Raw genomic sequence first — 14,268 nt, 5'->3', positions numbered from 1 at the left:
TTGTTATTGTTGTTGTCATGCATGTAGTGAGTTATGGTTGGAGGTACTCTAGTGGGTGTTACACAGTTATAGTTATATCAGAGATTTAGTAGCGAGGGCAAAATAAGGGGGCATACAACAGGAGTGCAAGAGCATGCACTCCAAACCACACACATACACACGTGCACACTCTGACACACACCCACACACAAAAACTGACATTACTTCAGATGACTTAAACCTAACATCACATTAACATTAAATCAAGTCATTATATGCGTGGTTTTGCTTTTTGCGGCAGGTCCCCAAAATGTGCCTGTGTAAACAGATTTATGGCCCCTCTATGAGTAACACACACACACACAGACACACAACACACACACAGATAGAGAGACTACCCCCTCCCTCTGATCTACCCCTGGTGCCTTTAATAATTGGGGTAGCACAAGCAAAGTCAGGCCTGATCTCTGCTTTAACTGCTTTAATAGATGGAACTGAGAAAAGTGGTACGTTTCAGCTTCCACCTCGTCTTGTTTTTATTGTTTGTTATTTTTTTGTATTTTTTTAAATGAGATGATTCTCATTCTGTTACTGTACATTCATTCATCTATCTATCTGCAGAATAACGAGCATGTTTAGAAATGAGTGCTACAGATTAGAAACAGCCTACATTTTGCTATCACCTGCTAATGGAGATGGTGATCAATAGGCAACAACAAAGGCAACTTAGCCAGAGCCTGCATCTCATAAACAACAAAACACTCCAGCAGAGGCATACACGGCTGCTTTTTGCAACACCCAACCATTGAATTATTCAAACACATGCAACAGAGATGGTGGATTAACATACTGAAGAACACTTTAAATCAACCAACAAAGGTGTGGAAGACAGTAAGCCAGATGATGAGCTCAGGGGCTTCAGAGGAGCCCCAACTTCTCTGTTAAAGGGTACTTGCTAAGGGTTTAATGCTTTATCAGCTCACAGATAGACATGTAGACAGAAGGGACAGCAGTGGCTGCTGACACAGGAATAGGCTTCAGATTAATTTCAAGTGGATTATGACATTTTACACAGTCTGCTTTGAAGATAATAGTTCATAAAAGGATCAGTCAACATGGCGTTAAGTCAGTTACTTCACTTCGTCATTTTCTGTCTCCTAATCTGTCAGTGGACCTTCACGTGCTGAGGCCGGGAGTAAGGTTCACTGACAAATGTAGCCTATGTTGGTATTTGCATTTTCAGCAATAAGATCTCGTGCATTATCCCGATTTGTGATCATCAGTAACTGCCGGGCGCTACCTTATTATGCATATTATATGCCAGCCGCTGCCTCTAAATTAAATTACAGGAAGATGAAGTTGTTGTTGTCGAGTGCAGCGAGCAGATCTCTACATGCGGTGCACAGGAAAAGCTGTGAGAGACGCAGTCTGGATGGAACGGATTGGTAAACGTGGCCGACGGATGAGACACATTGGTATTCAGCTGCTCTTCGCAAAGCCGGCTGAAAATGCCCACGCTCGGCTTCAGGGTCAGAGGTCCAAGGTTGATTGGCAATGGGCTGACATGGGAAAATTGATTGTGCTGACTGGAGTCTAATGGGGTTGGAGCGCACAGACGTATCAGCGCGTCTGACATGTTAGCAGTGCCACAGCCTCATTCTTACTCTCGCACACCTGTATTCTTACAGGTTGTTCTCTAATCTTTTAACCCCTTGTCAGACACCTCTGAGATGTCTTACACGGCAGCACTGCAGCACACAGGCCCCCTCTTGTGCCGTCGCTCTCATGCTGAACTGTTTCCCTTGCAACAACGATTGCTCTGCCTCATTCGCTTTCAGCCGTACCTCCCAGCTCCTTACGACTCCATAACCTCTGCTGCCCGCCAACATGCCCAAATGCACTCGACCGGAGAATCGCACAAAAGTGTGATCTCTCTCTCTCTCTCTCTCTCGCTTTCTCCCACCCATCTTCTCTCTCTGTCTCTTTGCTACTCTCCCTTCCTTTCCAAACACCTCCACCCACTCATACACACGTTTATTTACTCACAGCCGCACACGCACAATACACATCCTCCAACAAACAAATGTGCGCACATAAATAAACACACAAATCTGTCGTTATTTCTTCAGCATTTATCATCACCCATACTGAGTTGTCTTCGGCTTGCACTAAAATACTGTATTCACACTTTAATTCCTGTTTGCAGCCAAAGAACCCTTGCTCTGCACCAGCATTGTGGCAGCAATGTATTTGGAAGTATGACAGCACCAAAAAGATTACTCAGAGCATCCCTAAGTAATGACACGAAAAGTAATCCGCTGTCAGCTCGTAGCTTTGTGCAGAGTGGGAGTTTTTACAGAGGCAAAAGCTGGGAAGTTTATAGGAAATGGTTTTTTGGGCTGTGTGCATCACAGCCCATTGTATCTCGTTCCTCAGCCCACATCAGAGTGAATTATTTAGCATTTATTTTTGCATTAGCTGTTGCACTGGTGTGTTTGGACACAAAAGAAAGCAAAATGTTAATTTATGTATTAGACTCCACCATCTGTCACAAAATCTTGTGTACCTTTTTGGAAGATGAAAATCCCATTTAGCCGTTATCGGAGCAAATTCACTCAGTGACGCAAACTTTGCGTTTTTAACAAAAGAATAGCTGTAGTTTTGAAGTTAGCTGCTAATTGGTTTTGGTAAATACGACAGATATTTTGTCTGTCCAAGCTGATTTTTGGCAATGTTACTTTTAACAGGGAAAAATTATCCCATCTGCCGCTGTCATTGCTGGTCTGATTAAATTTACATTTGCTAAAATTTTAGTTAGAATTGGTTCCAAGCTAATGAACAGCAAATACAATTGTCTTTTTTATGTTACTCTAGCTTTTAATGGACTCTGTTCAATTCTATTTCATTTATAGAGCATCAAATCACAACAACAGTCACCTCAAGCTGCTTCCACCAGGGCATATAGGAAGGAAGGGGCAACTTCCCTAACTTGCCTCCCTCCCCCAATAACTAATGATTAAATGCAGAGTGGTGTATAAACACAGTGAGTGATGAAAGGGGAATGAAGAAGAAATACACAGTGCATCACGGGAAGCCTAACCCTAAAAGTAAAGAGGGTGTTTGTCTCCTGAATCCCAAATTGGGAGCCTGTTCGACAGAAGAGGAGCCTGAAAGCTGAAGGCTCTGCCTCCTACTCTACTTTTAAATATCCTAGAAACCACGGATAAGCCAGCAGTCTGAAAGTGAAGTGTTCTATTGGGGTAATGTGTTCTATGAGGCTAGAAGATAGAGTGCACTCCACCTCATGTGGCAGATTTAGTAAATGTAGCGATGACATAACCCCAATAACCACCTCCCACCACCACCCTGAGTTGTATACCCAACCAGTCACTGGTTGAAGGGTACATCCAATTTCAAAGTTGAATGAGCTGAGGTCTCATTCAACTTTGCCTTGAACTGAGGATACTTACTACTATCACATTGAAACTCTCTGGCTTGGTGGCTGTCCCACATGATTATGGTAATCGCAGCTGTACTTTAGTATTAATGCAGTCGTGATTTATTGATGTTAAAATGCTATTTGTGGCCCCTTTAAGTCTTGATCCTTTGATGTCCTTTGACATTTTGAAAACACTTGGACATGGGGTGTGTTATGTAACACTTATCTTTCACTCCCTGTTGGAACCAATTAATATAAAGCAGTACAAATACTAAAATATAAATTAACTTTGTGTCCACAAAATCTGCATGGATTATTCATTAACCCCACCAGGGACATTACAGCTGATTTTCAGCAACGCTTGTAGCTGGCAGGGCTGCTGGCTGTAGATTTTTGACACTTAAGCGCACATGGGTCAGAGAGCATCCTGCTGCTTAAACAACAGCGTGTAACACACACAACATCAGCATCTAAAGTATTTGGCAGTCCCAGGCCCGGCTCATCTTTTTTTACAAGGTACTCACATTTTTATCTGACGAACTGAAGAAGTATGTGATCCCCAGGGCTATGCACGGACCAAAAGGAGCACTGGCATGGAACAACAATGTCAGCATATTCAGACGCAGGAGGTCCAACAGGGAGGAACTGTGAAAACTTTGCTGGCTGTCCAGTGCTTACAGAGCTTCAGGAAATCTGGGAGCATGGGGCTTGTGTTTTATTCATGGCACAGAAAACATAAAAAGGATAGCTAACAAAAATCCTACATCGAGGTAATTTGAGGAAGCGAAAGAAAGAAAACTGCAACATATAAAGTAAATAAGGGAAGGGGAGTCGGGGAATCTGAGAAGGAAGTGATGAACACGCAGCAAATTAAAGAGTGAAACAGAATATAATGAGGGAGCTGTTACAGTACAAAGCATGGATGGAGGAATAAAGAGAAGAAATGTTAACAGAAAGAGTCTTTAGGTGATTCTAAATCAGTTTCCCCTCCAGGAAACTCAGTATGTTGGACTTTTATGGGGGCTTTTGTTCTTTTGTTCTAGAGTTTATTCCAAAACAACTGCCTGTTTTGAGATGAATAATTTGTCAGAAAGAAAAATAAACAGAGCCTAAATATTTTCATAACTTCTCCTGATCATCTCTCGCAAAGTAATGTACTGTGTAAGGGAGGAGTAAATGTATGGCACAGAACACAAAAGCTTACACAGTATGAAGAATTAAACGTTATTCTAATATGATCAACAGAGCTTTACAACCACAATTAATCCACAAAGAAAGTACACGAATCTTCCGTGACATTATTAACCTATGAACTGACAGACTATTATCCTTATCCCATCACCATAATGCCAGTTTGCATTTTGTGTAATCTTGTTGTCTTCAATTGGAAATACATTACCTTCAAGCATTTAGAAATATGCCAGCAAGCCAGATATACATGATTGGGGTCAGGACCCCCCAGAAATAATCTGCTCTTGGCATTTCTATTTTAAACGCAGATTAATCAGACAAGAGTTCAGGGTGCCGACTGGGAGGCAGAAAACTCTGGACTATTTTTGCAGTATGGAAATATCTGGGAGGAAGGAAAAAGTTTGTAATTTGGTTTGGATTGCTTTTTAGGGCTGACTGAGGCCTATAAGTCTGGTGTTAAGTATTTGGTCCATCCTCTGAAGCTCACACTTTTCTTAGCATTGCACTGCATGATTGGCATCAATATTATACATGTTTATAACACTAATAATCAATGTTGGCTTCAGTATTGCAAGCCTGTAGCTATTTAAGGCTGCACATCTGCAGTATACATTCATGGCAGAATCCCAGATTATTAAACAGATCTAACAACTATATTTATATACATGCTGCCCGCTCCTAAAATATAGTTATATGGAAGCCAGTTACAAATGTAATTTATGTCTGGATATAAACTTATGAAAAACTGTTTATTAAAGTATAATATTTAAGAATGTTAAATTCAAAACCCACTTCAAATCTGCAAGTTTATACACAATCAAAATAAGAATGATTTTAAAATCTGCATTTACATGTATCCAACTTGAAGTCTGCTCAAACACCAGGTAACTCCTTTTAACACGGGATCATTATTTGCTCCCTTACTAATGAGGCCATTTAAGTCTTTGGGAACTTTCTGCATGTTCCCTTATTTGTCAAAGGGTCTCTACAGTGAATGTATCCACATGTTTGATTTGGCACAGATTTTACACCATATTTTCTCGGGGAGGGGGTAGTGACCCCCAGAAGTATTAATTTGTGTGTTGGAGTGTAAGATGAATGTGTGAACCACTATTAGGAATCATCACAATACAGTTACAGAATACTAGCCAATCATTTTTATTGCTCTACCCGCTGTGTTATGTCCATCGTCAACCTATTTTATTTATCGTACATTCCATAATCAATTTCATAGCTGATGTGTAACTGATTTTAGTATAATGAGTCATAAATTTATACAAACATGGGAGCCTTCTGAGCTTTATATGGGTGGGAGGCCTCAGCTTATCAGGATCAGACCGTGACAGTAATGACACCCCAATGATCTCTATAAACAATGTAGTGATAAAAATCAAATTAGGTGGACAGAGAACACATGGACACTGATGGTGGAGGTTGATATTTTTAGTAGATGGAAATTTCTATGATGTACTGCTGTTAATACTCCAGTGTGTGTGTGTGTGTGTGTGTGTGTGTGTGTGTGTGTTCATGTTACTTTATGTGTCTAGAGCAAGGAAGCAAATTAAACTTAATTGAGTCGTCTGCAGGGTGCACCTCTCGACAAGCAGGATGTTGTAAAATTTGTTTCTGCTGAGGAAACGACAGCTAAACTTTGATCTGATGTGAGCGAGGTTTGGGTAAACTGTTACCTGCCGGTACATGTCAAATAAAATTCTCCTTCCAAGTTTTCCACTGACTCTAAAAACGCTCCCCCTCTCTATTGCTGTTTCTTTTTCCTCTAGGTCTCAGAGTGCTTAATGCCATTAACTCCTTCACTGACATAAACCAGTCACAGAGGAGCCTCTTTCACATCACTCTTTCGTCTCCCTGCTGTCACCGAGAAGCTCCTTCCACTTTTTTACCCCTGCTGATTATGGAGAATCTCAGTGAACTCCAAAATCCATTGCTGGACAAAAACAGTAAACACATGATCAATGGTTACGGAGGAGAATTCCCCAACAATCATTACCAGGAAAACATTATAAATTACTTTGCTGGAGGAGGAGGTGGAGGTGGAGGAGGTGAGGGTGGAGGAGGAGGAAAAGTGAGTAATGGCAATGCAGTGAGCGGAAGTTACAATACCAACGGGAAGGTGAAATCCCAGCAGTTTTTGGATGCCACCTCGCTACATCTGGCAGTAGAAGCCTTCTACAGACCCAATTTCATCCTGTACAAGGAGGACAGTGGCAGCATTAAGGCTAAGGAATACAGAAATGAGTGCTGTGAGACCACCTTCACAGAGAAAAAGGCAAAGGAGGTGTCCAACACAACCGGGGCAGACACGCCCAGCACGGAAGATCCTCAGACGAAGCTGCTGGAGGACGGTGAACACATCAAGATCCAAACGGTTTCCTATGAGGTGGAGGAGGAAGAGTATGTGGAATATGAGGTAAGGGCAAAAAATGCATTCAGCATGGAAAGACAATGCATGATAGAAAGCTTGCATTATTTTAGATACTTTTTTAAATATGCTCTGTTCTTAACAAAAAGCACGTAGGAATAAAGCTAAAATAGAAAAATCCAAAAGTAATAAAAAAATGAACTTAGATTTGTTTAGCGCCTTTCAAGAAACCCAAGGATGCTTTACAAAAGTATATAAGTAAACAAAAAGGCTAGAGGGTGAAGGCTTTGTTGAAGAGATTATTTTTGAGAGGTTTCTTAAGAGTTCAGTGTGGGGTGTTTCAAAGTTCAGATTAGAGAGAGTTCCAGAGGATGGGGGCTGCCACACTGACGGCTCTGTCCCCAGAGGTGTGGAGGGTGGTGCGAGGGACAGAAGCAGGCCCATGGCATTAGAGACTGTTTGTTTGGGTGCAGCAGGTCAGATAGGTACCGAAGGACCAGAATGTTGAGGGATTTGTAAGTGAATTGTACCGAATAGTACCATATATATAATATTTTAATATATATATAAATTTCAGTTCAGTCATTCATAGACGCATGTGCAGTTGTTCTGTTTCGTAGGAAAAGCCCAAAGCAGGCAGCTAATGTAGGCATGCATGTGTTTCTGTTAATTGACAGCAAGCTTGCTTGTATTCCTGTGGTAGATCTACATTTATATCATCACACCAAAGGATTGAGCTTAGCTCCTGGATCAGTCTGCCATTTTTACTAAACACAAATCCATTTGATCCACTGACCTTGGCCTCAATTCCCAACTCCTGTAAAATTCATCGTTAGATAATAATAAATCACCCATGTCTGCCTCACACAGGAATATTAGATACCACAGCTTTAGCCACAGTATTTTCACTCTCAATCGGCATGACCAATAGCACAAAGCACTCCAAAGGATTTAGGGGATTGGACTGGTGGAATAGGGTGTTAAGAGTCGACCAGTGTCCTGCAACGCTTAATGGACTGGCTGCCACACACCTGAGTCCACTAGAATGAACCTGGATTGCAGTGATAAACATGCAGCTGCAGAAATGCTACGTGAAATGGGTATATATAGCTCATAGGATAAGAAATAGAACCTGGGGGAGGAAGGAATGCAAATGATTAACTGAAATTTCCTCAGCTCATTCTGCCAGGATGAGCTGAGCAAAAATTTGATGTGCAAATGCCAAGAGCAAATAACCTCCAGATTTTCTGATGTGAAGGTTTATTCCATTGTAGTTGTAGATTTGCACACAAAAAAAGAGCGAATACATGAGCTACAATTCCTACTGAATTCACACAAATTCTCTATTCATAGACTTCTAGAGGTTCCTTTTAACCCACTCAAAGGTTAAGCGTACACATTACCATATAGTTCATATTTTTCCACACACTTCCTGTTTAAGAATGAACAAGTGCTTAAAAAAGCATCATCGGGCCCCACAGCCAGATTTGAGATGTAAAAGAGGCAAATACACAGTGGGACTCATTATGTAGCCTCCCAACAGGAGATCATTGACACCACAAAGTGTGTGGTGTCTCTACCACCAGGCCCACACTCTGACACAATGTGCAGAAGGAAGACTAGAAAGCCCCTACGCTGACATGCAAACACTCGTCTGTATCTAACATTTGAAACTGCCATACAGGATGTATTAACTAGCAAACAGCTACCAATCAATAGCATATTGAGTTGTTCTCTCATGCAAAAAAAAATACACATTACAGAATGCACAGAATGCAAGTTACTAGTTTTTGTATTCTTCACTGCCTTTGCTAGCACTCTGGTATAGTTTTTATGTATTACGATTTCAAACAGTAACCTGAAAGTCACAGCAGGACTGTGGCCATAGACAATAAAAAACAATGGATTTAGCTTATGGGTTGTAAAAATAAATCCAATATCAAAGTGCCTTATAATTTAATTCTGTCTAAAGGCCTCAAAATAGGAATGGGTCTATGGAAAGTGTATGGAAAACTGCTTTTTGACTTGACCTTTATATAAACACTCTCTCACTAAATTTCTTACTTACTTTATTGGCTTAGTCACCATTTTGGGTCACACTGAATTAAAAGAATTGAGTCTCGGCCTTACTGTGTTTCAAACTGGATGACTATCTGTGGTAGGAAATTGTATGCTTATTGGCTAACAACTTGCCAGTATCAAGTTGTTAGCTCGTGAGCATGCAGTTTTCAGTCAGACCAGGGCCTCCTCGTCATGTAATTTATTTTCATTGTTTCCAACCAAGATGATGATGGCAGAAAGTCCCATATTAAGGCTTCAAAACCGATGGGTAATATCACAGCAGCTATACCCAGCTTTTATACGGTCTATGATTTTGAGTCCCATATAACAACCCATATAAATCCCATATAAAAGGTTGTTCTTTAGAGATCGTAGCAGAAACCCAACAGGGTGCCTTTAATGACCCACCTGAAACTGAATATCCTAAATGTGAAGAGGTTCTAGATTATTTTCTGTGGCACATGTGGACTTTTAAGGCATATTGTCAAATATTAAAAATACAGTTTGCCTAATGTAACACAATTTTATTTGTTTAAAACATAACATGGGTGCCAATTTGTGTGACACTCTGCATGCGCTACCATATATTACCATCCTTTGTTTTAGGGACTAAGTGTTACATAACCAATGCTGAACTGATCCAAAATCCAGCCTCTTTTCCTTTCACAATGTAATTACAAAGAAGAAGAAGAAGAAGAAGAATTGTTTACTTTGGGATGTGACAGAAAATTGTACCTTTTTGTAGGCAATTTTCTGGTAACAATTTAATCTGCCTATAGTTTGTAGCTTTTACTGCTGTTTTGAAGAATTTATAAATCTGATTGAGGAAAAATGAGGGTTGGACTATAGTAATAGCAGTCTTTTTTTAAAAATTTAAATTATGGCTTCAGTAGAGCTGGGCGATAAAACGATAACGATATTTATTGCGAAATAACTTTTTCTCGATAGGAAAATTAAACTATTGCGATAGGCCTCATCTCTCTTGTCCTCTTAAAAAAAAAAGAACAGCCAATCCAAATTAAGTAGCGCAGAGCCGAACCAATCACAGCCGCAGCGTCACGTCACGTGACTTGTTACGTACAGCACAAGCGCCAAGGCGCACATGTGTATTTGTTTTTGCAGCCGGGCTGCCCGGGTAATGAAGGAAATGAGTTTGCCGACTATAGAAAAATCAACCGAGAGCGTGAGCGAAGGTTACCGAAGAAAAAACAGATAATGGTTCCAATGCCGGAGAGCTTGTCGAACGGAAGGGCCACAGAAGTTCCGTAGTGTGAAGGTATTTCGGCTATTTCAAGTCTGACCAAAAACAGAGTAGCGCGCACTGTAAATTGTGCCGAAAGCAAGTCTGGAAATACAATAAAGCGGTGCATGCTCAATCTCTGACTGAAAGCGCTAATTCGTCATTCGGCTTTTGTCAGACTAAAGTAACTGTTAAACTGTTTGAAAAGCTAAGCTATACAACAAGGAGAGATTGAGAATTTCCTTTTAGTTCTCAGTTTATTTGATATTGACAAAAGTTAGTCAATTTTGTCTGTTCTTCTGTAAAACGACCTAAGATTTATTTTTAGAATTAATATTTTGTTTCTAAGTGGAATTGACAATTTAGTAGTCTGTTTTGTTTGTTCTATTTTGAAACTTAAACGCTTTAGCGGCTGCCTTTTGTGTAGTTTGCAATATTTGCCTTTATTTATCTGAAACTGAAGTCTCATGTTCCTTAAGTACATCTGCCCTGTTGAACTTATTATGGGAAATAAATATTTTAATTAAAACAAGCTGCTAATTATTTCACATTTTACTTGTGAGCAACGGCACATTTAAATCTTACAAATATAGTTATTTGGCTTATATCGTGATATATATCGTTATCGCCTGAAATGAAAAAAACATATCGTGATATGAAAAAATCTTATATCGCCCAGCTCTAGGCTTCAGTATGACAGTTGATAGGAATGTGTCCCAAAATGCATATTGTAAAATGTATTATATACAAGAGTTTTTTTTTTTAAATTTACTGTAGATGCACAGTATTAAATATTGTAAGTATTAATATTTTAAACACCTAAATCTTGATGCAACACACAACTTTGTTTCCTACAGGAATTTAAACTGCTGTTCCTTTTTTTTTTGCTTACTCCACATTGACTTTTTGAAGTTTTTAATCCTTTTATCTAGTTTGCTTCTCTTTATTTGCAGCTCCTCCTTAGTGAGTTGTATTGATTTAATAAAGGGATCAGTAAGGTGTAATGGTTTTTGCCCGACTCAGCTCAATAGAGCAATGAGAAAAGAGTTTTTCTCTATGGTTTCTTTCTTTCTTTCTATCTTTCTTTCTTTCTTTCTTTCTTTCTTTCTTTCTTGAACCATTTGTATTGCTTAACCAAAACTACTTCTTTTGCGATGTCTAATCCATAATCATCATTATTCCTGTGACCAGGAATGATACCACCAGTATAAAGAGCATATTATCTGTAAAGTTTCTGAATTACTAAAACTAATAACTAGAAAGCTAATCAACCAAACTCAGAAACAAAACAATTTGCAGGCTTATAGAACAGCAAACATTGCAGTGCAGTGCTTCCGATTACATAATGTGATCTATGTCTGCTTGAAGCATGATGCTGGTGATTGGAGTTATGGTATTTTTATCAGCTTGGTTAAGATTTGGACAAAAGCCTTTTTAGTGGTGCACTGTACCTTAATACTACTGTATGTGCCAGTTTTATATAAAGACAGAAATACGAATGCAGATTCTTTAGATCAGATTTATAAAGCCCATTCGCTTAGAATCGCTTATAAACAGAGCTTTGCAGCGTTTCAGGCAGGCAGTGTTAGCATTAGTCACAAACCCCATTCCTGGCCAGTTGGGCCCATCCAAAAACATGCTTTATAAATCAGGCAGTCTTCATTTACACAAAAAGCTGTTGGGGTCATAATTTGTGTCATTCTCTCTGCTGCCATTTTAATATCACCACCTGTCGTTTCTCTTCATTTCTCTTAATTGGATGCCATTTTGAAAAGGCTGTCAACCTGATCCGCCCAATCCCAAAAGAACTAATATAGCAGCTGATATCCTCATAGATCTTCTCACCTTTTTGGCATCATTTAAATCAGTATGAATTTTATCTGGACCACTAGTCGTTTCCTTCACTTCCCATTTCAATCAAATGAGTTGAGATTTGCTCTTATTGGACTTTTTTAATTAACCAATATAAAATGGTCCAATTTGGCAGTCCAGCTATGGGTTATTCTTAACAATTAGAAACTTACTTGTTCACTGTCTTCTAATAATCATAATGGGTCTAAAAAAAAAAAAAAAAAACTATATAAAGAAAGTCCAAGTTCCGGGTCTGAAAATTGAAGCTGATGTGAAAGTGTAATAAACCAGCTTTTTGATTCCTATTGTAACAGACTACAAAAGAGTAACCATATGAGTTAATGGTCATTTTCAATTGAGTATGACTACCATGTGTATGTTCTGCTAAGGTTCTACCTTAGAACCATAACTCACTCATGATGTGAAATTTCAAGAAATGTGATGATGTGATGTTACCGTGGCTATATCCTTTTCTTAATACACAGTGTTCATATACATAAGGTTTGAAGTATGTAGAATCACAAAATACATTTTAAGAGTCTAAATTTTGATATATTTTTTAATCATATAATCCGTATCTTCATTGTATATCGATACATCACTCATGCTAAATAGATTTATCCCTTAATTGAGTGATAAACTCATTAATAGGATTCTCTTACATTCCCCATAGTAAACCCCAGATTGTCATGAAAGGTATTTGCCTTACCCATTACATTACACAGCCAGCTGTCTTTGCCCGCATTGCCCTTATTAAAAGCCTGGTGCCATCACATGTTAAAAACGTCTGGCACCGCTTATAGTATTAAATGCCTGGCACCAATTACAATGGAATTTAAAATGGCAGGTGGCATTAATACTGTAGTTTCATTCCGCTTGTTCTCTGCTTACCACATTGCCCCTACATTGGTAGCAGTTTGGCAGCTTTGGTTAATTCACTTTGTGTTCCTGACCTCATGTTGTTGTGATGCACAGTAATGCAGACAGGGAGCATTGTTTTTTCAGTGTTGTTTTTGATGGTTTGCAAACAATTTCGTGGTCCATTACCACAATCACCTGAACTGGATTTGGCGTAGAATGGGTTTTGTCATAACAACTATATATCTGTATTAAATTTGGTCTTTTCCAAAATGTATATAGCCCTCCACCCCACATTCCCGAAATGTAGTTCTCTCTTCGATGTGAGTGTTGAGTGGTTAAGGATGACTTGTGTTGTGAAGTCACACAAGTCATGACAAGCTGAACCTCAGGTTGTTTATATATCTTCAGTTCAGCTTCTGTACACTTAAGTGAATATTGCTGCTGATGGATGCTTGCATGAATTCAAACAGTGCACTTTCCACCACAGCTAACTTAACTCTCATATTCCCTCTGTCAGTGTGTAGCGCGATGTTCCTCTTCACTGTTTGGGTGGTTTATGGTCTGAGCAGGATCCCAAATTTTAAAAAAAAATGTCATCATGTTAGATCAGATATATTGCCTACCTTAAGTGGTAGTTCAGTCACAAGGTGTTAGTCACAAGCTCCTTTCTATCCAACCATTTAAGGCTCGAAGCTGTCTCACCCAATTAACACACTTTAAACCTGAGGTGGCATTCATACTACCTGAGCTGTGCTCACCAAATTGTTCTTATATTGTCCCAGTTCAGATCTGCAAGTCCCCAAATTCCTTAGTCTTTTCTTGCAATAACAAAAGTTTCTTTGTTCATAATACATACATTTAACTGTGTAAGTCTCCTATAGTCCCAGGGACAGTCCGTGCCATGCCTTCTCAGATTGTTCCAGAGAAAAACTCAAAGTCATAGCCAAATTCAAATGTGTGCTGTAGTAAATCTGTCTCCTGTCTGACTTCTCAGTCCTTGTCGAACTGAGTGCACATGCCAGAGCTTCATTTCCACTCCATCAGTTATCCACTGGATATAGAAACGCCCTAAAACATTCAATTAATACTTGTGCCTGCTTCACCTCTCATTAAACCTGTCAGTGAGAAGAAGTACAGTTTAACTAATTGTATGTCATTGCTAAGATTCTACAACAGCAGAATGGCTGTCTTTATACACTACCGCTACACAGCTGTGGTTACTTATAAGGCTTCTACCGCAAATGCATCACATTACTCCAGCAGTAT

The 14,268-nt window shown here is 39.4% G+C and overlaps 1 protein-coding gene across 1 annotated transcript in view; it reads left to right on the top strand.

Moving 5' to 3' along the window:
- Positions 1 to 14,268, top strand: part of syndig1l (synapse differentiation inducing 1-like) — a 39,060-nt gene that overhangs the window by 1,076 nt on the left and 23,716 nt on the right. Inside the window, exon 2 of the mRNA XM_003440638.5 lies at positions 6,391 to 7,037. Coding sequence (XP_003440686.1) covers positions 6,522 to 7,037 — 516 coding nt within the window. The 5' untranslated portion in view covers positions 6,391 to 6,521. The remainder of the gene's footprint in view (positions 1 to 6,390; positions 7,038 to 14,268) is intronic.

Source organism: Oreochromis niloticus, linkage group LG15 (genome assembly GCF_001858045.2).
Source record: "Oreochromis niloticus isolate F11D_XX linkage group LG15, O_niloticus_UMD_NMBU, whole genome shotgun sequence".
Classification (NCBI taxonomy): domain Eukaryota; kingdom Metazoa; phylum Chordata; class Actinopteri; order Cichliformes; family Cichlidae; genus Oreochromis; species Oreochromis niloticus.
This window is presented reverse-complemented; position numbering and strand designations above follow the sequence as displayed.